Source organism: Myxine glutinosa, chromosome 9 (genome assembly GCF_964187855.1).
Source record: "Myxine glutinosa chromosome 9, kmMyxGlut1.1, whole genome shotgun sequence".
NCBI classification, from domain to species: Eukaryota; Metazoa; Chordata; class Myxini; order Myxiniformes; family Myxinidae; genus Myxine; species Myxine glutinosa.
The window spans coordinates 45,341,923-45,369,058 of NC_136269.1; the positions used below are offsets into that span (position 1 = coordinate 45,341,923).

The window sequence follows — 27,136 nt, forward strand, 5'->3', positions numbered from 1 at the left end:
CCGCGGTCCCGGCAGCCTCGTCCGCGGTCCCGGCAGCCTCGTCCGCGGTCCCGGCAGCCTCGTCCGCGGTCCCGGCAGCCTCGTCCGCGGTCCCGGCAGCCTCGTCCGCGGTCCCGGCAGCCTCGTCCGCGGTCCCGGCAGCCTCGTCCGCGGTCCCGGCAGCCTCGTCCGCGGTCCCGGCAGCCTCGTCCGCGGTCCCGGCAGCCTCGTCCGCGGCCCCGGCAGCCTCGTCCGCGGCCCCGGCAGCCTCGTCCGCGGCCCCGGCAGCCTCGTCCGCGGCCCCGGCAGCCTCGTCCGCGGCCCCGGCAGTCTCGTCCGCGGCCCCGGCAGTCTCGTCCGCGGCCCCGGCAGTCTCGTCCGCGGCCCCGGCAGCCTCGTCCGCGGCCCCGGCAGTCTCGTCCGCGGCCCCGGCAGTCTCGTCCGCGGCCCCGGCAGCCTCGTCCGCGGCCCCGGCAGCCTCGTCCGCGGCCCCGGCAGTCTCGTCCGCGGCCCCGGCAGTCTCGTCCGCGGCCCCGGCAGCCTCGTCCGCGGCCCCGGCAGCCTCGTCCGCGGCCCCGGCAGTCTCGTCCGCGGCCCCGGCAGTCTCGTCCGCGGCCCTGGCAGTCTCGTCCGCGGCCCTGGCAGTCTCGTCCGTGGTCCCAGTCGTCTCTTCTGGGGTCAGAGCAGTATCTGCAGAAAAGCGATAGGGTAACATTCTGTACAGTGTTACTTCTGAGTGAGGGAAAATGATTTAGCAGAACTGTATGGTACAGCATATCGTGATATAGTCATGAATGGCAGTCATTAGAATATTTTAGATTCTGTTCCTGAATTATTAGCACCATTAAAGCCAATTAGTCACTAACACCAATTAAAATGAATGTTTTTCTCGATCTTTACCCAGACCACGATTCATGCTTTCCTAACAAAACATTTATTAAATGCAATTCGCCCAAAGTGCATCATAATGAATTTAAAAAAAAAATTTTTTTTGGACAATTCATTCTCAAATTTAATCTGCTCTCCAACCAAAGAAAAAAGAAAAGCAAAGAAACCTGGGAATGAGGAAGAAAGTAAAGCCAACGGTTTTCAACTAAAGGGGTGAAAATTTTATTATATTGATAAAAGTGAGATTATAAATAATTGAGGTCACTTGTGCAATGGCAAACATTTCAGCTGAAAAGATAGACAGACATACAACACATTGACCTGAAAGGTCCTTTGGGTAATTTATCAGTAACAAAGCGCAGCCTGAGATAAACTGCATGTCCTTCCACATTCCTTCGTTGCAGAAATGTATTCCAACGATTGCCTCCCCCTCTTGTGCCCCTTTACCTTTGTTGTTGGTGTTTCCCTTCTTTCCACTGTGCTCTAGATGTTCTGCGTTTTAGCTCTTGTCGACTTCGCACACTTTGATGAGATTCCAGATTTCGGAGTCTTTTAAATGATACATAAACCCAATGTGGATCCCGATTGATGAAGCAACCTGGGAGTTAAAATCGAATATAATTAGGTGTGAACTACTTCTTTGAAGACGGATGGCAGGTGGCAGGTACATTTCGTTTCGAGGGACGAGAGTACTACTAGTACTAGTACTACTAGATATACGGTTTCTTCAAGTGAACCTTGTAAACGATCTTCTTCTTCTTCTTCTGCGTCTTTTTTAACGGCCACAATTATTCCACGTTCTTGTGGAGTTAGCCGAAGGAGGCTCAGCCAGAATCTTTCACGAACCGGCTGGATAGGCCGGACGTTCGACTAACTTGTAATGTATTGTTCAGGGTGCCGGCGATAGCTCGCCTACTTTTCGCGAAGGACACCGTGCGATCTTTAACGTCCACCGACCTTAGGTTGGCAACCATTGCATAGACTCGATGGGCCTGACGAGTAACGGTCTCCTCCTGCGTTGAAGTTCCTTGCAAAGGAAGTCATTAGATTACCACAAAAAGCCCAAGTACAGGATCATCTATAATATAAACGCCATTCATCCTTCAGTGCTCGAAGAAACAAAAACTAAAATAAATATATCATGAACCTGCTCAAAATAGGGGCGACCATTTTATTTTTAAAATGTCATTTCTACAGCAGTTTTAGTTTACTAAACTGTTTAGCTTTGCTTGATCAAAGCGTGTGCGATGGAATCCCAGAACAGATCGATTACTTACCACTCAGAAAGTGTATTTGTCTCTCCAACGATTCCCTTTCCGAACAAGCCATTAACAAACACCACAATTACTCTAGCGCAACATCAAACCTCACAAACGCCGATGCCGTAATAGGCCGGAGCGGTGACGTCACTTCCTCTGTCGTAAAGGAAAACAAGAATCTATCATTTCATTGGCTCCCGAAATCTGGCAAAAAGCTTATAATACGGAAGCGGAAACTGTTCAACTTGTTTTTCTTTAAATATCTCGAACAAACCAAACTTGCTTAGATATTAATCACCTGTTTAGGAAATGTAGCAACGTGGCTGAAACATTTTCATGACATACGCGAAATCGGCGCAATTTGTCAATTCCCTTGTTCTCCTCTGGGATTGCAATATTTTTAAACAACAACAACAACATTCCCTTCCGTCCACACCCGTCCAATCCACCCCGCTTTGGAACTACGTCAAAGACGTCACACCATTACCACAGCAACCGCCTGTTGTTGTTACTAGTCTTCCAGTGAGGTTCCCACTGGACGCTTATTGTTCTTGTAAGGATTATTGTTAATATTATTCTCACATTTTGTGGAGACGATTCTGAGAAAACCGTTTAATAGAAAACTCGATGAAACTTCAACTCATTATAGATACCAATGTAAATTAGTGCATCATGAATTTTGTTTTTTTTGCTAATTTTGACTTAAATTGGCTGCCATTGCCTATGACGTCATAAACTTTAAACATCTTCTTCTCCAGAACCGCTGAACGGATCAATGCGGAATTTTAGAAATGTGATCACCTAGCCATGAGGATAAACGTTTGCGAAAAAAAAGTCATCGGTCACGTGCTTTGGTGGCCATATTGGATTTAAAAATAAAACTTTAAAAACCCATCTCTCCAAAACCGCTTTTCCGATCGATACAAAACTTGAAACACGTTTAGAATCCGATGGGGGGAATTTTTTCAAAGTATGACGTCATCAGTCATGTGATTTGGCAGCCATCTTGAATTTCAGGAAAAAATTAAATAACCTCTTCTGGAATACCTCTTGATGGAGCAATGTAAAATGTCAAACATATAACCAACTACTGATGTGGAAAACATATTTGTAAACTATGACATCATCAGGCACATAATATGGTGGCCATCTTGGATTTAAGGAAAACCTTTAAACATCTTTTTCTCCAGAACTGCTGAATGGATCAATATTAAATTTCATATGTATGATCAACTCCCCATGTGGAAAAACATTTCTAAACTATGACATCATCAGTCACGTGGTATGGTGGCCATATTGGATTTAAGGAAAATAAATTGAAAATCCATATCTCCAGAACAACTCAACGGATCAATCCAAAACTTCAAACTTATAATTGACTACACATGAGGATTTTTTTTACAAACTATGACATCATCAGTCACATGATATGGTAGCCATCTTGGATTTAAGGAAAAAAATCCATATCTCCAGATCCACTTAACCAATCTAAACCAAAATTTACAGATATGATCGACTACCGATGAGGATAATTTATTCAAATGATGACATCATCAGTCATGTGGTTTGGTGGCCATTTTGCCTGGAAGCCTATCATCACTACTCACAGTTCTAGTTTAAGTTTAAAACAGAAAAAAACACTGAGATTACTTGTCATAAAATGTGTGCAGAAAAATATTTTAATTTGTTTTATTTTTTAAGCGGTGAACCCACTTCAATATTGGATACTAACAAAAGTACCTGGAATGTTCAGGCAACGCAGAGTCGCTTTGTGCTGGGAATATGAAGAGAGAGGAGGGGGAGGGGGGGAGGGAAGGGGGGATGCGAGGGAAAAGGGGGGAAAGGAGGTGAAGGGGAGGGAAGGATGGGGAGGGAATAGGGGGGAAGGGTGGGGAGAGAATGGGGAGGGAGGAAATGGGGTTACAGATGGGAGAGGAGAGGAGGAGTGAGGGAGGAAAGCAGAGTGAAAGGTGGAGAGGAATGAGGGGAGAGGAGAGTGAGGGTAGAGAGGAGTGAGGGGGGAAGGAGGGGTAAAGAGGGGAATTTGGAGTGGAGAGGAGTGAGGAGGGGGGAGAAGAGTGAGAATTGGAAAGGAGTGACGATTGGAGAGGAGTGAGGGATGGGGAGAGGAGTGAGGGCAGAGGAGAGTGAGGTTTTTATACATTTTGTAAAACTCTTTGTGCAGCATCAAACTCAAGCTGTCCAAATGTCATACACGTCTATGCCCATGGGATTCCCACGGTTGCACCACTAGTCTAATAAATAAAATTAATCGGGTGGCTGTCTGTCTGTTTGCGTTTTTTTGCAAAGACCGCTGGGCCACCAACCACCAAATTTGGCACACCGACAAAGTCCGACCCAGGGATTGTCCTTAGGGTATTTTCATCCACCACCTCAGCCTTTAAAGACCCCCTAATACCCATAATAGCCTTTTTTACATGCTTGGGAGATTAGACCCATTAAGACCCTGAAGACCCCAAAGACCCATAACACCATTAAGACCCTTGAAGACCCCAAACACCCTTAAGATCCTTTCAAGCACCGAATACCCCAAAGACCCTTTGGACTACAAAGACCTGCAAGATCCCAAAGATCCCTAAGACCCATGAAGACCCCTAACACCCTTAAAGGCCTTTAAGACACTGAAGACCCTTAAGACTCTGAATACTCTTTAAGACCTCAAAGACCATTAACACCCTGAAGACCCTTAAGACGTTCAAGACCTTCTAGACCTCAAACACCCTTTAGACCTGGAAGACCTTTAAACCACAAAGACTCTTTAAGACCCCTATACACACCAGCATTGCCTCAACTCACCATTTTAAATGAACCCTTCTGCACCCCCACCTCGCGGAACGATAAGGAACGGCTGGCTTGGCAAGCGATTAGTGATTCGTACTTAATGTGCAGTCACACTATAACATATAGCAGTAACTTATGCCGACGTATGTGAATTTTCACCAACACGCTGGTGTACGTTGACATAAGTTAGGGGTAGGTTTGGTATAAGTTGTATACGTTAAAAGCACGCTGGTATAAGCTGGCATACGTTGTTGTACGCAGAGGCCAAAATAAATTTTTGTGCATGCATGTGGAAATGTAACTCATTGATTGGGACTGGTAACTCATTGATTGGGACTGGTAACGAAGCAGATAGACGATTTCGTAAATGAATGTCAGGAATGTGCACGAACATGGTAATCTCTTGTCCACCTGGTCACAGCCCCAGGCTGGAGCACCCCCCTATTGTTTGGTAAATGGAACTCGCAGCAGGGAGGAGCGAGTTGGTGCCAGGAAGGCGAGCAGGATGACTGAGTAACATTGCTGCGGAGAAGGGATTACGATTTCAGCGCACAGAGGATTAACTGAAGTTTGCCCATATAAACAGAAGAGACTTTGAGTCAAAGGGCACTCATCCTCAGAAGCCCTGCCCGACGGAATGAACGCGTACCACGAGTACGGCGCTGCAGCCACGAAAGAGGGACTATGCGGATAGAGTTACCTGGTCCATTGAGTTAAACGGTATTATTTGGTATTGGAATGAAGTGAACTACCAGTTAATAAAGTTGTGATCTTTCGTAAACCTGTGACATCATTGGAGTCTTGAGTCTCACACCACTTCCCCGACAATCTGGAGGCACCGCTGGATTTCGAGTGGACGTCGCCAAGGTAAGCATGGCGTCTTGGGGATGGTCCATTATGAAATACGAACCTGTGTTTAATTCTGAACATGGTGGAGGATGTGTGTGTGGGGCTTGCCGCGATATAGGTAACATAATCCAAGGAGTGTAAACGTATTTTTGTCACGACCGTCCGAGGTAAAAGTCACGGATGGAACGTTTTAAATGATTCTATTATTCGTGTGCTTGCGAGGATCCGTACGTTATACGCTGGGTGTTAAGAGCCTTACTCTGGTCTGCAGGCAAATCGGCTCATGAAGTGCACCATGAGGCGATTTGTTTGCCGGTTCGGTAAGGTCCGTACACGTGTACAATCGTGTACACCCATTTTAAATTAATAAATAAATAATTTTTTTTCAGTTTTCCCGCCATGTCTAAAACTCGTTTGATCAACGGATAAATTAATGACAGACAACGCCATCTCATGCCGGTCCAGAATTATTGTGAAAGATGGCGATTGGATGAAAATTGCATACCGACACTCCCTCACTGTCCCTCATTGTCCCTCATTTCCATTTCGGCTACCTGTCTCTTGCCCCCGCTCTTTCTTGTGAAATGAACGTTCTTTGAACAAGTGGAATGATTTAGGAATGTTTAGAGGTCATTGCAATATTTATTACTGGGGATCATTTGTGAAATTTCATGAACAGATATGTGCAATGGATCTAATTTGAGTGAGTATGAGAAAATTTGGTGCAGGATTCGTGGAATGTACAAGGCTGGTACATGTGTTTAGCACTTGGAGACGTACCCCTGAGCTGCCCGCTCTAGGTGTGCGATTAAGGCGGCGGACAAAGAAAGTATTATATACAGATATTTTTTCTCAGTCAAATTGGATGGGAAAAATCCACTTTTATATTTTCCCCCATTGCAATGTGCTTATATTTTGGAACGGCTAGGGGGATTTAAATAAAATAAAAATGAGTAAGCTTTTCAGACATGCTTCACGGTTAAATGAAAGACAATAATTAAGCGCTTTGGGGAAGGCAATGGTAAACCACCCAATGTCGTACACGATATTTTCAGCACGATCATGGATTTGAGAATGCATGTAACTTGCAGTGTTGAACAAGTTAGACAGAGAGAGACAGACAGAGAGAGACATAGACAGACAGAAAGAGAGACAGACAGAGAGAACCACAGACAGAGAGAGAGAGATAGACAGACAGAGAGAGACAGACAGAGAGAGAGACAGACAGAGAGAGACAAACAGACAGACAGAGAGAGATAGACAGAGAGAGACAGAAAGTGAGAGAGAGACAGACAGAGAGAGATAGACAGAGAGAGACAGACAGAGAGAGACATAGACAGACAGAAAGAGAGACAGACAGAGAGAACCACAGACAGAGAGAGAGAGATAGACAGACAGAGAGAGACAGACAGAGAGAGAGACAGACAGAGAGAGACAAATAGACAGACAGAGAGAGATAGACAGAGAGAGACAGAAAGTGAGAGAGAGACAGACAGAGAGAGATAGACAGAGAGAGACAAACAGACAGAGAGACAGAGAGAGAGAGACAGAAAGAAAGAGAGAGAGACATAGAGACAGACAGAGATAAAGATGATATTCAGACAGATAGAGAGAGACAGACAGACAGACAGAGAGAGATAGACAGAGAGAGACAGAAAGTGAGAGAGAGACAGACAGAGAGAGATAGACAGAGAGAGACAGACAGAGAGAGACATAGACAGACAGAAAGAGAGACAGACAGAGAGAACCACAGACAGAGAGAGAGATAGACAGACAGAGAGAGACAGACAGAGAGACAAACAGACAGAGAGACAGAGAGAGAGAGACAGAAAGAAAGAGAGAGAGACATAGAGACAGACAGAGATAAAGATGATATTCAGACAGATAGAGAGAGACAGACAGACAGACAGAGAGAGATAGACAGAGAGAGACAGAAAGTGAGAGAGAGACAGACAGAGAGAGATAGACAGAGAGAGACAGACAGAGAGAGACATAGACAGACAGAAAGAGAGACAGACAGAGAGAACCACAGACAGAGAGAGAGAGATAGACAGACAGAGAGAGACAGACAGAGAGAGAGACAGACAGAGAGAGACAAACAGACAGACAGAGAGAGATAGACAGAGAGAGACAGAAAGTGAGAGAGAGACAGACAGAGAGAGATAGAAAGAGAGAGACAGACAGAGAGAGACATAGACAGACAGAAAGAGAGACAGACAGAGAGAACCACAGACAGAGAGAGAGATAGACAGACAGAGAGAGACAGACAGAGAGAGAGACAGACAGAGAGAGACAAACAGACAGACAGAGAGAGATAGACAGAGAGAGACAGAAAGTGAGAGAGAGACAGACAGAGAGAGATAGACAGAGAGAGACAGACAGAGAGAGAGACAAAGACAGACAGAAAGAGAGACAGACAGAGAGAACCACAGACAGAGAGAGAGAGATAGACAGACAGAGAGAGACAGACAGAGAGAGAGACAGACAGAGAGAGACAGACAGAGAGAGAGAGACAGACAGAAAGAGAGAGAGATAGACAGAGAGAGAGACAGAGAGAGAGAGACAGACAGAGAGAGACATAGACAGACAGAAAGAGAGACAGACAGAGAGAGAACATTTTTGGGAACGTTTTGGGAACATTCAAATGTTGGGTTTTGCTGACGTTTCCACAACGTTGTTTCAACGTTTTTCACATTACTTTCCTGCAACATTGAAATAATGTTGTTGTAAAACGTTTCCACAATGTCGCTACAACGTTTCACTTTCGTTGTTGCAACGTTTTGCTCCAACGTTTTGGGAACATTCAAATGTTGGGTTTTGCTGACGTTTCCACAACGTCGCTACAACGTTTCACTTTCGTTGTTGCAACGTTTTGCTCCAACGTTTTGGGAACATTCAAATGTTGGGTTTTGCTGACGTTTCCACAACGTCGCTACAACGTTTCACTTTCGTTGTTGCAACGTTTTGCTCCAACGTTTTGGGGACACTCAAATGTTAAGTAAATCGGATAAGAATTCACGAGTTATTTAATTATTAGCGATTAATGAAGTACTTATTTAATCAATTACATTTCTTATTACATTACAGTAATTACATTACAGTAATTACCTGAGGTAATTACAGTAATTACAGTTCCGGTAATTACAGTAATTACAGTAATCATTACAGTAATTGCAGTAATCTTATTACAGTAATTACATTACATTAACTCAGGCACCTTTTGAGTAAGGAAGCTGATATTTGGACATGACACTGACCAAGTGATGTGGCTGTCAAGGAAAATTTTGATTTATTGATTAATCATTTAATAAATTAACTCGTTGATTTATAAATGACTTATTTAATTAAAATTCCTCAGAGATACATCTTCGGATGAGATCCTTGCAGATTGGTTATGCTATGAGCCAATTGATTAAGGAAAATATTTTGTGATGGCCATATTGGCAATTTCGTGGCCATATTCGTGGCAACTCAGTTAGTGCCACTGCACCTTTAAAATGCATCCCTGCGTTCATTTTTCGATCGATTGAGTTGAAATTTTGAACAATCGGATCTGGACTGTCATTGTTAACGACTCTAGCACACACCCGTCCAATCAGGATGGAGCGGTATGGTCCCCGGATCAGTTTTAATTAGTTTTACTTTTTCTCTTGGTCATATAATTTTGAAGACATGCATGTCATGATATAGGAAATGTTTGTTCTGTTGAACGGAATAAATGTTGTTTATTTGTGTGGGTGTGTATTTTTGTGTATTTTGTATATATTTTCGCGGCTAATTCCAGTTAACATCCTGCAAAATTTGCTCGTTTTTCTGGCCGAGTCGAAATTGCGTTGAGTTCCTATGGCATGCGCCATTAAAAGCGCTGTGTAATGGTTGAGCTCCCTTTATTTCGTTTTGGTCATGCGGATGAGCAGACAAAGTGACGAATGCTGCGGCTGGAGCAGTAGAAGCGATGTTTTTTTAATTGAAATGAAGTAATTTAATTCAACGTGGTAGGTGGGCAACACCACAAAGCATACCTCTTTTAAGGTGTGTATCAACCCATGAACATTTCAGCAATCAATACGATGTTGAAATGGTGTAATTTAATTAAACGTGGTAGGTGGGCAACACCACAAAGCATACCTCTTTTAAGGTGTGTACAAACCCATGAACATTTCAGCAATCAATACGATGCTGAAATGGTGTAATTTAATTAAACGTGGTAGGTGGGCAACACCACAAAGCATACCTCTTTTAAGGTGTGTACAAACCCATGAACATTTCAGCAATCAATACGATGCTGAAATGGTATAATTTAATTAAACGTGGTAGGTGGGCAACACCACAAAGCATACCTCTTTTAAGGTGTGTTTAAACCCATGAACATTTCAGCAATCAATACGATGCTGAAATGGTGTAATTTAATGAGTAATTTAATGAGTAATTTAATGAGTAATTTAATGAATAATTTAATGTGTAATTTAATTGTGTAATATGGTCGACCTTGGTTTTGTTTGGGTTTTGTTGTTTATTTTTGTGGGTGTGTATTTTTGTGTATTTTGTATATATTTTCACGGCTAATTCCAGTCAACATCCTGCAAAATTTGCTCGTTTTTCTGGCCGAGTCGAAATTGCGTTGAGTTCCTATGGCATGCGCCATTAAAAGCGCTGTGTAATGGTTGAGCTCCCTTTATTTCGTTTTGGTCACGCGGATGAGCAGACAAAATGACGAATGCTGCGGCTGGAGCAGTGGAAGCGATTTTTTAATTGTTCAATGATTATTCGATATTGTTATGACTTATTGTCAATAGGTATACTAAGTGGCCATGAGGTAGCCTGTTGCTATGTACAGTTTTATTCTATTGTTGATTATACCACATAGCTGTGGTGATAAAGGAAATGTTCGTTTTAAATAGATGATTATGATAGGACCATGACTATAAAATCATGATGATTATTATGAATGATATCATAGGGTTCAAATGCAGAATGATTGCATGAACTTGGGAAAGAACTTTCAAGCCCTATGGGATAAATTGGGTGTTACAAGCGATGGAGTTTCAAAATTTAGCATGATTGAAGGAATTTTACAGTCTTATTTCAGGAGTTTTACGAAATTTATATTGCCAAGAGATTTGGGTACTATTAAAGAAAAATGATGAGATATTTTTCCCAAAGAACTTTAATATCTGCCATCCATTTTGGCGGTCTCACGAATGAAGGATGAGTTGCCTTTAGTGGTTGCAAATAAAATTTGTGGAGACCAGGCAAAATGGGGAAATATGTCAGATATGACCCTAGGACAGAACGGTGATTCATCAATTGACATGAGGTATGAACCAGAGGTGACGACCGATGAGCTTCGATCTCAGTCAATGGATGGACCTGTCCTGACATCATTGGGGAAAGGGCTTATGCAAGGAGTCATCCAAAAGGATTAATTTGATTTATTGATGAATATTGATAAATTAATTGAAATTGAATAATTGAATTGAACTGAATAAATTTAATTGAATAAATTTAACTGAATAAATTGAACTGAATAAATTGAATTGAATATATTGAGCGTTTGATTGATGAAAATGCGGTCTCAAGAAAGAAGCTTTGATATCTTTGTGAGATATTATCAACAGAAGACAACCTTGGAAAATTGAGCAAGGTGGTGAGTTTATATATAGATATATGTGCGGTTACCATTGTGTGATTTCCCCTTCAACAGAGCGGACACCTGAGGATTCACCCATTTCATACTGACCCTCTGGCTCATCTGCAAATACTGATCTGTGAGATTGGATTGTGCAAAAGCCACAGATGAGAGAGATTCTCTGGAAATCACCGTTTGAACAGGTGGAGAGATCCTTCCTGGAGGTACGAGTGAAGCTTTAGAGGAACAAACTACAACACATCCAACGCTACTTTGATAAAAGGCAAAATGGGAAATGGAGCCTGCAAGAATACACAAGGACAACCAGAGATTCCACAAAAAAGTACTTGTACACATCATATGTATGACCGTTATGGTGCCGAAGCTATAAGGCAGGTCGAGAATTGGTATTTGTGGACAAAGGGACATGATGAGGAGTTTCCAAGAGATGGTACATTTGAGCGAAGTCGATTGGAAAGATTGGAACAAAGATTGAAAGCCAGGAAGAGACAGAATCTAACGGTAGACTGGCTTGCATTCCATCTTTGGGATGGTGAATCCAGACAACGGGAACAGCAAGAACGGATAACGGATCTAGAACTTAAAATAAAAAGGATACAGGATACAGTGGAGGAGACAAATGCACAACTGCCCTCGAAATTAGGAATGAAAGTGACAGTTGTCCCATCTGATTTCCAGTTGTCTCCCCAAAAAGGACGGTACAGATAATTTTTTCGTGTTTCAGGAGATAACGAGAGATTGCAGTGGCAACTCAGGGATGTAGAGATGCAGCCCAGCAATACAAGTGCACAGGTGCACAGACCAGGCAACGACAGAAACCGGTGTTTCAAGTGTGGACGGATGGGACATTGGAAAAGAGGATGTCGGTATACCAAAAGGAAGACAAGTTCATAGGGTAAACCAAGATCAAGGGTACCAGTGCTGACCGATACCTCAGACAATGATTAGGCCTTCATTGCGACAAATCCCAAATGACGATTGGCCTCAACAAATTAGATTACTGGACAAACATGAATAACTGTCGATGATTCTTGGGTCTGAAAAGTTTTCGGAGCAAGAATTATTCATTTTTCTTTTGCTTGTAAGCAAATTGATAATTAATTGATCAAATGCCAAAATTGGATCTTTTATGTTGGGCACAAAATTTTAAATTTACAAAGTTTGGAACAATTGCTTTGCAATTTTTTTGGCAAACCAAGTGACAAGAGTCACATCATGATCAGGTGGGAATTTCGGACTATTGTTCCACACGATTGATAGGTCAGTGGTCGACTGACATACAAATGGGTGGGTAGTCAAATTTGGATAAATTATTGTGGGAACTGAAAGGGTAATGTCAATGTGACGTCATAGGGGTTTTCTAAGAATAAACTTTTTGGTCCATTTGTGTATTAGCGCTTGTAAAATTGAAGGACAAATTTTGAGAAATTGAAATATAGTTGACACCCATCCGGATCTGTAAATAAGGGTTCCAACGCAAACAAATACGCATAATGCATGTGTGTGTGGGTATTTTGTGTGTCAGTGTTTTTGTTTTTGTGTATCAATCTTACAAGATTGTTGACACCGACAGTGTGCCTTGTCTGAAAAAATAGATAGTTCCATGGGGATGGGATCGCATATCGAGAGAATTCATAAAATAAAAAATAGAAATATAATTTGATTATGAAAATTATCACTTTTGTCAAGGGAGATGGAGAATAAAGATTTGATTTGCTGAGTTATGAGCAGCTATTCATTCATAGTAAAAAATTGGAAGTAATCTTGGGATTCCATTGTGATAGAATTTATATGAGAATCAAAGCTATTTATGGATATGAGCTTCATAAAAAAATGTGGGAGTACAAAATTAGCCAAATTTTGGAGAGGTCTTACACTGACTTCCCAGAGTACTCTGCTCACGGATTTTATATATATATAAACTTGAATTTTATCAGAATATAAATTGGGCTGTATGTATGGATGTGTATAAGGCATAGATGATATGGGAAAACAGTAAAGGAAATTTTGCTGGTTTGAACTATTGTGAGTTTTGAGTTCTGGAGTTCAAACAAAGTCACTGGTTAACAGATGAGAATGGATAGTAAATAAATTCTTCGATGCTGGGTAAATTAACTACGATATTACTCAGACTTATGAGAGCTATTGTTCTTCCTTACACCAGTGCGAAATTATTGGAAAAAAAAAATATATATATATTAGATCCAACATAATGAATCTATAAATGAATGTCAGATGGATAATATCCTCAATTTGTACTAATTATTTGATTGTGGGTGAAGGAATTAATTTATCATAGTGGATTGGTAACAGCAGCCTGAAAATGTCCTGAGAGTGCATCCATGTAATCGGAAATCCCAGATTTGTTTTTACAAACAACATTTTGGTAGAGGTCTTGTGTGGACGAGCACTTCCTTGGTAGATAAAAAACGGTACTGCATGCTGGCAGCCACTTTTGCGGCCAGTTAGGCCAAACAAATTGAGAGGAAATTGTAGTTAAATACGTAAGTTACACATGGCTATTTGTAAAAAGGAAATTTGTTGAGATGGGAAACATTTTTCGAAGGTTTATTAAAGTGTTATAATATGACATGTGGCAAGGCAAACTATTGGATGGGAAAATTAGATCTGGCTATAGAATAAATTTATTGACCCCTTGAAGTTAATTCTTCGAATCATTGTTTCACTGGCATTTTTTGTTCAAATTGGAAATAGTTTGGTAGAGCTTTGGTTAAAACCTTTGGTTGCGGTATCTTGGAACGAAATGATAAACCATAGGAGATTGATAAGAATAGGGAAAAAAAATATGGACCCAAAATAGAAAGTTGGATTCATGCCCCTCATTGCAAACAAGCACATGGGGCGAAGGTGGACGATCCCACAGAAAATGAGGCTGCACCTAGCAGCCCAGCAGAACATTCAGTGGCAGATAAATGATAGTCGTGATTTACAGTCATTTGAATTACATTTTAACACCCCTTGCATTGATAAACATTACATTTTCAACATGTGATATTCCTACTTGGGATAGTGACATTTATTTGCTTACATGACATACAATTACCTGCTGATATTAATACAACATGAGTGAAAAAATGTATCACAACTACACTCATGATCAGGGGATTGAGTTCAACCCTGGGAGATAGGGGGATCAGGGTAAGACAAATAATCTGATTTATGTTACATATTAAGGGATTTTCTTTATTTACCTTTTAGGAAGCTTGTTAGTTTGGTATATAATGTTGAATGTCATCGACATATAATTATGTCATAGGTATGAATATATACAAGGAGTAGCAGACTTGTTTGTTGGTTTAGTAGTTATATTGGCAATTGTTTTAGTGGTGGCTTGCTTGAAAGCCTTAGTGACGGTGTGTTTGAATAAGGTAACCAACAACATGATGATAACGCATGAAGTGACAAATGAGGAAAGAAATTGGACCCAGAAAAGGAAGACTTTTATGGCGACATAAATACTGAGATTAAAAGATTAAATCAAGTGATGTTGCAAATGAATACAGTAGAATTAAGATAATGGCATAACGACAATGTTATGAGTTGTGTCAATTACAATATCAGTGAACTCATATCACCACGAGTGACACACTGTTAGGGAAAAAAAAAAGGGAAAAGAAAAAGTGGAGAGGAATTATGGTAATAATACATTATGCTTAATTTGTTGGTTTGGGAAAATTGTTGTTGGGAATTAGATATTCCCGTTTGTGATTGTAATCATATACAATTTATTTTCTTAGAGTAGTGCTAAAATACCTGCATGAGTTAATTTTTGAACTATATTAACCTGAAAGCAATTGTGGATGCTATTCTTAGTTTAGTAGGAAAATACATACCTGATTGAATATTATTTGTGTGACGCATATAAATGAATATAACTTTTTTGTGTTAAGGAAAAACAACAAATTGTTGAATGTGAAACTGTTGGAAGATATACATGATTATGCTGATTTCATGGTAAGATGTACCCTATCTGATTCAGTGTGTGTGGAAAGCAGATTCAGATGTGACTGAGCATAAGGATAAGACGAGATCACATTTGAAGGGGGTGCTAACGGAATTGGGAAGAAGTTCGAGAAAGAAAATTTGTGACTAAAAAATGAAGTTAAACGTGGCATACACCCTCTTTCTCAAAGAATGATGAAGACATTCTCCCGTGTAACTTGGAGATGGATGCTTACCTTCACCAAGGAAATTTATGTGACCATTTGCCTGGATCACACTGCAACATATGAAAGAAAGGCGATCACTTACTCTTGTTCGAAGGCTTGGAACATTCATCACATCAGAAGTTGCAGGACAACGACACCTTACCTGCAACCTCTGTGAAATGCGGGGACATATGTTATTACTTCACCAACTTCCGGGGAGCCAGCATGGAGCTGCAAACCAATGGCTGTGCCTTTTCACAACAGCTGTGCACGATTCTGCGGGCCACTCCTGGTATGGACCATGGATGACCTGAACACCATGGTCCCAACATCATTGTGGATGCATCCGGCATCCCTGTTCCACATCTTGCTGGCCAATCAACGTCACACCAATACTTGCTGCCCACTCACAATGAGGGAGGAGGCAAGTCGACTACAACTGGGTGAAGGCCTTGTTCAGGAATTACTATGGTTTACAGCAAAAAGTGGCAAGAATGCTACATGGAGAGCAGGGTCAGTCTATGACTCCGCAATGTTACCACAACAGCGAAATCCTACACGAAGTAGTGCAGGTGCTATGAAGACATTAGGAGAAAATGTTTCATACCTGGATTCAAACACAAGTGATCAGCCCTTCCTTTCAAACAAAGTCAACATTTGTGTGGAGGCAAACGTTTTTGCCAGATGGTGCAGATGCTTTACAAAACTTGAAAATGAAGTGAAATTGTTGTATCTTGGTGATGGTGAAGTGTTGTTTTGAAAAGATACTTGTGATGCAAATGCAATAGATTGAACAATATGGAAGGAGTCAATGACCAACGAAATGTTTTGTGATTCTTGCAGGATGACGGTGTATGCCTAAGGGAATTTGATTACCAAAGTTATGGTTTGAATACTTGTATTGATATTTACTTGTAGATATTGATTATTTACTTATACTTGTAATGATGTTTACTTGCAGTGATTGATTATTTACTTATACTTGTATTGATGTTTACTTGCAGTGATTGATTGTTTACTTATATTGATGTTTAGATTAATGATGAATATAAACAAAAACAAAAAGATGAGGGAATTGTGGAAATGTAACTCATTGATTGGGACTGCTAACTCATTGATTGGGACTGGTAACGAAGCAGATAGACGATTTCATAAATGAATGTCAGGAATGTGCACGAACATGGTAATCTCTTGTCCACCTGGTCACAGCCCCAGGCTGGAGCACCCCCCTATTGCTTGGTAAATGGAACTCGCAGCAGGGAGGAGCGAGTTGGTGCCAGGAAGGCGAGCAGGATGACTGAGTAACATTGCTGCGGAGAAGGGATTACGATTTCAGCGCACAGAGGATTAACTGAAGTTTGCCCATATAAACAGAAGAGACTTTGAGTCAAAGGGCACTCATCCTCAGAAGCCCTGCCCGACGGAATGAACGCGTACCACAAGTACGGCGCTGCAGCCACGAAAGAGGGACTATGCGGATAGAGTTACCTGGTCCATTGAGTTTTTTTTTTTTTGTTTTTTTTTTTTCTATACTGAATCGAGGCTCGTGAAAGAGCTGACAACCGCGAGGGAAAGACAAAGACAGCACATGGGGACCACGAGGGAAAGACAAAGACAGTACAGTGGGACCACGAGGGAAAGACAAAGACAGCACATGGGGACCACGAGGGAAAGACAAAGACAGCACATGGGGACCACGAGGGAAAGACAAAGACAGCACATGTGGACCGCGAGGGAAAGACAAAAACAGCACATGGGGACCACGAGGGAAAGACAAAGACAGCACATGGGGACCACGAGGGAAAGACAAAGACAGCACATGGGGACCGCGAGGGAAAGACAAAAACAGCACATGGGGACCGCGAGGGAAAGACAAAGACAGCACATGGGGACCGCGAGGGAAAGACAAAGACAGCACATGGGGACCACGAGGGAAAGACAAAGACAGCACATGGGGACCACGAGGGAAAGACAAAGACAGCACATGTGGACCACGAGGGAAAGACAAAGACAGCACATGGGGACCGCGAGGGAAAGACAAAAACAGCACATGGGGACCGCGAGGGAAAGACAAAGACAGCACATGGGGACCGCGAGGGAAAGACAAAAACAGCACATGGGGACTGCGAGGGAAAGACAAAGACAGCACATGGGGACCACGAGGGAAAGACAAAGACAGCACATGGGGACCACGAGGGAAAGACAAAGACAGCACATGGGGACCGCGAGGGAAAGACAAAGACAGTACAGGGGGACCGCGAGGGAAAGACAAAAACAGCACATGGGGACCGCGAGGGAAAGACAAAAACAGCACATGGGGACCGCGAGGGAAAGACAAAGACAGTACAGGGGGACCGCGAGGGAAAGACAAAGACAGTACAGGAGGACCGCGAGGGAAAGACAAAAACAGCACATGGGGACCGCGAGGGAAAGACAAAGACAGTACATAGGGACCGCGAGGGAAAGACAAAAACAGCACATGGGGACCGCGAGGGAAAGACAAAGACAGCACATGGGGACCACGAGGGAAAGACAAAAACAGCACATGGGGACCGCGAGGGAAAGACAAAAACAGCACACGGGGACCACGAGGGAAAGCCAAAGACACCACATGGGGACCACGAGGGAAAGACAAAGACAGTACAGGGGGACCGCGAGGGAAAGACAAAGACAGTACAGGGGGACAACGAGGGAAAGACAAAGACAGTACAGGGGGACCACGAGGGAAAGACAAAGACAGCACATGGGGACCGCGAGGGAAAGACAAAAACAGCACATGGGGACCGCAAGGGAAAGACAAAGACAGCACATGGGGACCACGAGGGAAAGACAAAGACAGCACATGGGGACCGCGAGGGAAAGACAGCACATGGGGACCGCGAGGGAAAGACAAAAACAGCACATGGGGACCACGAGGGAAAGACAAAAACAGCACATGGGGACCACGAGGGAAAGACAAAAACAGCACATGGGGACCGCGAGGGAAAGACAAAAACAGCACATGGGGACCGCGAGGGAAAGACAAAAACAGCACATGGGGACCGTGAGGGAAAGACAAAGACAGCACATGGGGACCGCTAGGGAAAGACAGCACAGGGGGACCACGAGGGAAAGACAAAGACAGCACATGGGGACCACGAGGGAAAGACAAAAACAGCACATGGGGACCGCGAGGGAAAGACAAAGACAGCACATGGGGACCACGAGGGAAAGACAAAGACAGCACATGGGGACCACGAGGGAAAGACAAAGACAGCACATGGGGACCACGAGGGAAAGACAAAGACAGTACAGGGGGACCGCGAGGGAAAGACAAAAACCAAGTATTATTTGTACGTTAAACGGTATTATTTGGTATTGGAATGAAGTGAACTACCATTTAATAAAGTTGTGATCTTTCGTAAACCTGTGACATCATTGGAGTCTTGAGTCTCACACCACTTCCCCGACAATGCACAAAAATTTTAGGCGTATGCCGACGTCCTCTTCATAGGTTAGGCATACGTTAGGCATACGCTAGACATACGCTAGACATACGTTAAATACGTTAGAGGTAGTTTACTCATACGTCGAGATACATCGAGATACGTTGGCATGAAGGTGTACCGTACAGCTAACTTATTGATAACCTATGAGTAACTTACTTCTAACTATATCTAACCTATATCTGACGTATCTGCAACGCATATTGACGTATTCAGACGTATTAAACGTATGTCTGACGATGGAGTAACTTATTGAACGTGTTTCTTCCGTACAACTCGCGTATTATTGGTGTTTTGCCAGCGTTTTGTGGTCACTGTATATATGGGGGCCTGTGAGTAGCTCACCATCACTTCTCCACCCGTCATCAGAGAAGATGGAGGATCCTGAGAGGCTTCGACAAGAATACCAACTAGTCGTTCTCCAACATCAGTATGACATCATCAAATTGGCACTTCACCAGATCCGTGCCAATAGGATGAGGAGGAGAAGAGGTCAACAACGGGGGAAGGTCTGGGTCAGACCATGGATCGGGATCGGGGTCTGGATCTTCTTCGTTTTCTTGGGTGCCATGTTGATGTTGATAGCTCGCGGTACTGTAGAGATCGGTGCCGTATTTATGCAGAACGTTACGTGATCGTCGGCAACACGTCGAGCGCGCTGCGCATAGGTTTCTCATAAGTTACTCATACGTTGGGCATAAGTCGAGAACGCTGGACATACACTGGCCATACGCTGGCCATACGCTGTGATACGCTGTCATAAGTTATATATAAGTTAGTGATAGGTTACTAATAGGTTAGACATACGCTATGTATACGTTCAATACGTTATGCATACGCCCAATTTATTCGTGCTGTAGAATTTTCGATGCTTTTTCTTGGCGTATGCCGACGTGTTGACATTATTTTATGATTTTTCATACGCTAGATATAAGTTTCTCTAAAACGTCATAGTGTGACTGCACCTTTATGAAGATCAGGCATTCGATGATGAGCGCTTGGAGTTCACTCGTCCCATCGTTGCTTTAATCATTGTAATCCTCCAAATTATTTTGCCTTCATAACTCGGACATTTCCCCACGGAGTACCCAGGCTTGGCTGCAGAAGCTTTCACATTGATCTTGATGGTTCATTCATTGGGAGGGGGGAAATAAAATTGGACCGCTCAAGGCACCGCACAGTCACACCACAGGCACGTTTGGGAGAGTTTGAAGAATTATCAGAAGCAGATTGTTTCTCCATAATGTTTTCTGAGTTTACAGAAATTAAATAAAGGCACAAATACTGGCATTTATAAACATTGCAATGTATACAGGAATACAGCGATTCGTAGATGTAAAGATCAGATATATTACCATTCGTAGATATAGTCCATGAGCCAGATAAAATTTGACTACCAAAAAAGAGGGCAAATCGCCACTATATTTTTCAGTTAGCCTTACATATTGCCTGAATGAAAAAATGTGATGGATATTTGAATTCGGTAGCTAAACCCATTTTGGTGGCCATTTTCCAAAATGGCCGCCATTTTCATATTTCATCAATTTTCATATCTCATAAATTTGGCCGTAATTTTTAATCGGCTGGTCTGAGGCACATGCACCCGACATAAGATATGTTCAGTATGTCATTTGGCATATTTCAAAGTAAACTAAAAGGAAATTTGTTCATTACCTGTCGAGATAATTGGGAAAATATGTAAAAATTGTGTAATTTTCAGGCAAAAATGCTCAACTTGCCCAGCTTGGGGAAGGTTGAATATTTTTCATTGCTGGCTGTCATTAATTATTTAATTAATAGGCTGTGCGCTTGTGGAGAGTTTCCCTGTGCCAGTGCATTTTGAGGGTAATTTACACCCAAAAAACATTCTTCAAATCCGTAAAAACGGAATGAAGAATAAAATCTATAAGTTGTGTGTTATATATAGGGACATTTGCAAACAGAAATTTTAATGTAGAGCCATTTTATGTTACTTCAGGTGAAGCATGATATACGTTTGATTGCAGTAATTTCATATACATGATATAATAATCCACCCTACCGATGATGGTGTCTGTTCGTACTCTGGTCAGGCTTGTATCGTCTGACTTCTGGGAGTTGTATGCCCCGGTTGCTCGTCGTACTACCCTTGTTGTTTCACCGCTGACATCATCAGATGGTTGCCAGCTGTCACTGGACGTTTCGACCCATTTGTCTTTATGCGGCTTCCAATGGGGATCTTCGCGACGATACCATAACCAGCATGATGCCCTCCCTGCTTGCTCTCCTAGTCTGCGTATAACTGTCCTCCTCTGCCTTCCTCGAATACCTAGCATTTGGCACATCCTCTAAAATGACTGCGCAGGGAATCCGTGACAGTCCACCTCCACAGGGAATAGTCATGTCTTCCAGCCCCTCTGTTGACACATCTCCATCAGCTCGGCACACTTGGCACTGTTCCTCTCATAGGCCTCCTCGCAGCCTTCTTCCCATGGGACTGCTAACTATCACGATGATGATCTTTCGCTGAGTTGACCAGATAACAACATCTGGCCGAAGGGTTGTATGCACAATATCTGGAAAGGCTAGCTTCTGGTGCAAGTCCACCTGCATCTTCCACGTAGATCCATCTAGAAGGCACGCCTTTGATTGATGAATATGTGTAGGCCTCTGATGTTCTTGCAGACTTTATATGTAAACAATGTGCGTTCAGTCATCATCGCTATCCGACGAAACGTTTTAAACCTGTAGAAATTCTTCTTCGTCATTCACCATGTTGGAGCATGTCAACAGCTTGCAGGCTTCTGTACATTTGAGTGCATTGATATAATACATGTGCAGTCAGATGGCCAGCAAGATCGAGCACACTTGCAAGACAGGAGACTTATCACGACCTCTGGAGCTGGGGAACCTGTCATCCACTTTATAACTGGAATGCCGTTTCCACTTGATGTCCATCCATGACCTGCGATAGGATTGGGAATGTCTGGGGAGTTAATCAAACTATGTCTCCAGATAGCAGCCTGGTAGTTTGCTCGATGTGTGTGTTGTCGAAGTGTGTCCTCACATGGGGGCAGCTGTCCGGACACGATTTCCCCGCTTCTGCTACGGAACATTTGGTATCGTAGCTCGTTTACTTCACTTATTTTAGTGTTGCGGCAGTAAAGTTGGCATGTGAAATCTTGAATGACATTGAATAACTCGTTTGAGATGTCCCAGCTGTTGCCAAGTGACGCAAAGGCTTCTCTGAACTTCTCATCGCGTAGGAGAATTTTCAACGCTTTCAACTTTCCTTGCCCAGCAAGTGAGCTGACAGTATCACATCCAGTCCATGGATGAAGTCCCAATAAGGCAGTACAAACATCTCGTCCCAGTGCTGCAGCCAGTTTGGTGATGTCGACAAGCCTGACTGATGATTTGTTTCCATGTCTTATGAAGAGTTTGCTGTTGATATCTCCACTCAGTGCGAGGCAAATGATGAAGACATCAGTGTCTTCGGTGACACAGATCATGGATGAATAGCTGTCTGTGGCATGTTTGGCCTGCAGCAATAGGCATGTATCAGCCTCTTCTTGGCTTGAGTTGAGATCTTCAACTTCTTGCCAACTGTCGTGGGTAAGCTTCAGGCAGAGATCACCACACGTCACAAACATAACTCGGTTTCCAAGCTTCTCTCTCTTCTGTTGGTCTTTCCAGTTTTCAGCTGGGAAAGAAGTGAGCTGGTTTTTGCTCTCGGCACATGACAACAGCCGCCTCCAATTTTGTATCTTGTGGCCTGGCATTATCTTGATGAAGGCAACCCCATCTTCTGAACCACGATTAGCGCGCTCAGTGGCTTTGATTGATTGATCTTGGTAGATATCGAATACCACATCGATCCTCTCACTTCCCTCGCTGGCATGGATCATTTGTGCAAATACATGATCAGAGAGTTCATTGAATGTGCGATTCTCACCATGAAGTTTCTGGATGAGTCCCATTGCATCGATGAGGGTAGCAGATGGGTGAGGGACTTCCTCCACTGGTGATACTTTGGTCTCTAGGTGTTTCGACAAAACAGCTTTATTCGTCTTTTTCATAGTGCCATCCATGTTTGCTCGCGCTCAGGGTAATGGGCCAAGAGGATGACATAGGACATCACGCATCTCCAGTTTTCGGTTTTGGGCAATGAGAACCATGTTCGTAAACAACCGTCGGTCAGCTTTCAAGACTGTTTCTTTAGTTGGACCTTTAGCAGTTTTATTTTTCATGTCACTGAATGTTTTCAACTTGAGCTTCTTGATCGTGTCATGGAAGCCCTCTCCCTTTTGAAGCCGTTGCTCCTGGAATACTGTGTAAGCTTCTTCTCCCTGTTTGCGTGCCGTCAGCAGGCTACTGGAAACCTCAGGTGTAGCAACTGCTCCAGTAGATATACTAACAAGATCTGATGGATCTCTGCCAAAGGGATTCGTCCAGTTGTTATCCACGAGATCAACCAAACTAGCAACATTAGACTCGTCTCTCTTTATTCGTGCCTTCCCAAGGTCTGCATGACTGACTTTCCCAGGACTTTGCGACGAAATCTGATACCAGAGTTCCCTCAGCGCTGATGCTCTATGCTCTGCCGTCAGATAGTAACGTGCAACAGTACCTGATTTTAGGCTGAATCCATGTGTGCCACCCGCAGTCTGGGTATCTTTATTTACCGTTTCCTCAGTTGTCTGATCTACAGCAATCTTGGCGAATGGATTGGTATTCCTCAACTGAACGGAAAATCCACCGTTCTGGAAGTGAGCATGCAACTGTGGACATGTTTCGTGTAACCTGGACATTTGAGCATAATATACAGGCAGATATCGGGAGTAATTGGTTTTGCAGTGGTGACGCTTTCGTGCATATAATGCATGTTTGGAGAGACAATTTCCTTTTTTTCGCTTTCAATTCTGCTTCAGCCATGGTTTGTCTTGTTGGCTTGGGATTCACTCAATACCTGAGAATACACAAACAACACATCTATTATATTTTGCTGGTTTGATAGATGCATTTATATTTAAATATAGAGATATAGTCCTTGTGCCCACCGTCGAATTTTGAAGTTTGTTTAACAAAAACGAGGGCACGTCGCCACTATATTTTTCAGCTAGTTTTACACGTTGCTTGTACGTATCTATCTATAATGCCAGTAATCTCTGTGTGTCTGTCTGTGACCGCTGTTTCTCGACAACCACGGGTCCGATATACTTGAAACTTGCCAGGTATATTGCTGGGGACCCGAGGATGTGCCTTTTCAAGGTTTCATATTAATCGGACAAGTAGTTAGCGAGCTATGTCCAAAAAACGATTCAACCAATCAGAGAGCAGCGAGCTATCACGTGTGCCGAACGTGGCGAACAGACTCTGCCTCGGACGGCACATTTGAGAGCGTATTCATTTATTTCACGTTGGCAAACTATGTTGGCGGTATGTTGGCGTTAAACTATGTTTTAAAACTAATTAAAACTAATTTGCGATTCTTTCGCTTTCCTGCGCGTTTGTGCACGCTATGGCGATTTCTTTACCAAACTCCGCAAGCCGTTCGCTTTGGACCAAACCATTTCATGTAAATAGAGGGGGGGGATTGTCACCGTACTCGCAAGCCGTTCGCTTTGGACCAAACCATTTCATGTAAATAGAGGGGGGGGATTGTCACCGTACTCGCAAGCCGTTCGCTTTGGACCAAACCATTTCATGTAAATAGAGGGGGGGGATATAATTTTAGATATATATATAGTACGGGCATGCCCTAGTATGAAAAAATGTAATATATATTGCAATGATATCAGGTTTTGTTGGGCATTTTTGCGTTGAAATTGCACATTTGTGACATATTTTCTCAATTATCTCGACAGCTAGTTAACCAATTTCCTTTTACTTTACTTTTAAATATGCCAAAATGACATACTGAACATATCTTATGTCGCGGAGCATGTGCCTCAGACCAGCCGATTAAAAGTTACGGCCAAATTGATGAGATATGAAATATGAAAATTGATGAAATATGAAATTGGCGGCCATTTTGGAAAATGGCCACCAAAATGGGTTTAGCTCCCGAATTCAAATGTCCATCACATTTTTTCATACAGGCAATATATAATTCTAACTGAAAAATATAGTGGCGACTTGCCCTCTTTTTTGGTAGTCAAACTTCAAAATTCGAAGGTGGGCACAAGGACTAATATGAAGCTTTATTGTACAGAAACCAACCCGCTCTGAGGCAAGGCATACTTGAGTTGAGCGGGCAAAATGGTGGAAAAAGACTCTAACCTGAGCGACCTGAACTGGTAAGCCTGTTAGTGAAATGATCTTCAAAAATACACCCAAACACCCAGTTTAAATTAATGCAATGCCTTGGATGTCGATAAGTATGCATGCCAAGTTTGGGGCAGCTAGGTTTCATGGTTTTAGATTTATGGAGACACGCGCACACACACACACACACACACACACACACACACACACACACACGCACACACACTACTTTTTATTATAGACTAGCCGAATGCACCCGGCGTTGCCCGGGTTCTTTTTGAATGAATTTACTACTATAATTCAGCTTTTACTCGCGGCCATATGTTAGGGATTCGTCACTTCCGTTGTTGTGGTTTTCATCCACTGTAAACATTTTTGATTCCATGTACTATTATTGTTGTCGTTTAAGGGAGATAGAGGTTACTATTTTCAAAAGGTAAAAAAGTCAATGTTTTAAATGAAACCGGAATGGGCCGACGACGAAGAAGAAGAAGAGGAAGAGAGGGCGGAGCGAGCAAGTCGGAGAAGAAGCCTAGCTGCTTCGAGGTCTGGAGCAAACGTTGACGAACTGAGGTCACTAGCGAACTTCGGGTTTCCCGGGAAAGGGATTCTTGCGACTGAGTTGTTATTGCTGTGACATATCAACCTGCATGTCAGGTTTTGGTGGTTGATTCCGAGGAGAATCATCGTCGTGCCGTTACGCCTCGAGAACGGGCCGTCGGCCATTTTGACCCGCGCGCTTTGCGCATCGCGCAAGGTTTTTCGCTTCGCATCAACCATTTTCACCGCATCCAGACGTTTATCTGGTGTGTGTGTGTGTGTGTGTGTGTAACGTGGATTTTGAAGGAAAATCTGCGGTTCGCCGATTTGGAGCCGTGAAACGTCCATACCCAAGGGTGTGATTTCCCAGTCGCCTGGAGGGCGCCTTTGGATTTTCCAGTCGCCTTTAGGGCGCCTTTGCGCAGCTTTGGCCACGTGACTGTGACTGTCATCCAAACAGGATTCTGGTCTCGATTGGACATCGTTCTGACGATCGCTGGAGTGGATCGACTTGGGCTTGATGCCGGAATAGAGACATTGGGGAATGTACCTCTTTTCGCTCACTTGGAGCACAGTGAGTTATATTGTACGAACCTGATGGTACCATCATAGGAAATATATATTGGTTGTACAATATTGATTACTATTGTTGTTGTACTGTTATTCTTGTGTGATCTTAATACAATATTTGTTTGTTGGTAACAATTGGTGTGGCTTCACCATTGATCTTTGACATACAGAATAACACATTTTTCTGCCGTGACTCCTCTCGGCGCTCGGAGGTACACCGTGACCAGGGGTTGGGAGGAGCACGTAACAGAAATTGGGGGCTCGTCCGGGATTGGCCCAAATTGAAATTGGGGTCTCGTCCAAAATTGGCCCAAATAGAAATTGGGGGCTCGTGATTCGGGATCCGGGAAATTGGGGGCTCGTCCTTGCTGACAAAAATATCGTCTGGGATAAAATTCCCTAACATCCTCATCTGGGATAGAATTCCCTAACATTCCCAAAATTCCCAAATTTGGAATTTTTCTTACATTCCCAAATTTTTCAAAAAAAAAAAATTTAAAAATTTTTTGTGTGAAGGTAAACAGGTGTTAACTGATAGTCACCATGTAATGTGTTTGGTGTAATGTAATGTGTTTACATTGTAATATTTGTAATGTAATGTAATGTAATGTAATGTGTTTGTGTAATGTGTTTACGCAAAAAAGTTTGTGGCGTCCCCTAATGAGGCACAGTTCCAAGCGTTAAAAAGATCGGAACTCT

General features: G+C 42.9%; 1 protein-coding gene across 2 annotated transcripts in view; it reads right to left on the reverse strand.

The window, feature by feature from the left end:
- ZC3H3 (zinc finger CCCH-type containing 3) overlaps positions 1-2,289 on the reverse strand; it is an 80,565-nt gene extending 78,276 nt beyond the window's left edge. For both annotated transcript variants that reach the window (XM_068129199.2, XM_078784328.1), the window contains exon 1: positions 2,145-2,289. In XM_068129199.2, coding sequence (XP_067985300.2) covers positions 2,145-2,196 — 52 coding nt within the window. In that variant the 5' untranslated portion in view covers positions 2,197-2,289. The remainder of the gene's footprint in view (positions 1-2,144) is intronic.
- Between the last annotated feature and the right edge of the window lie 24,847 nt (positions 2,290-27,136).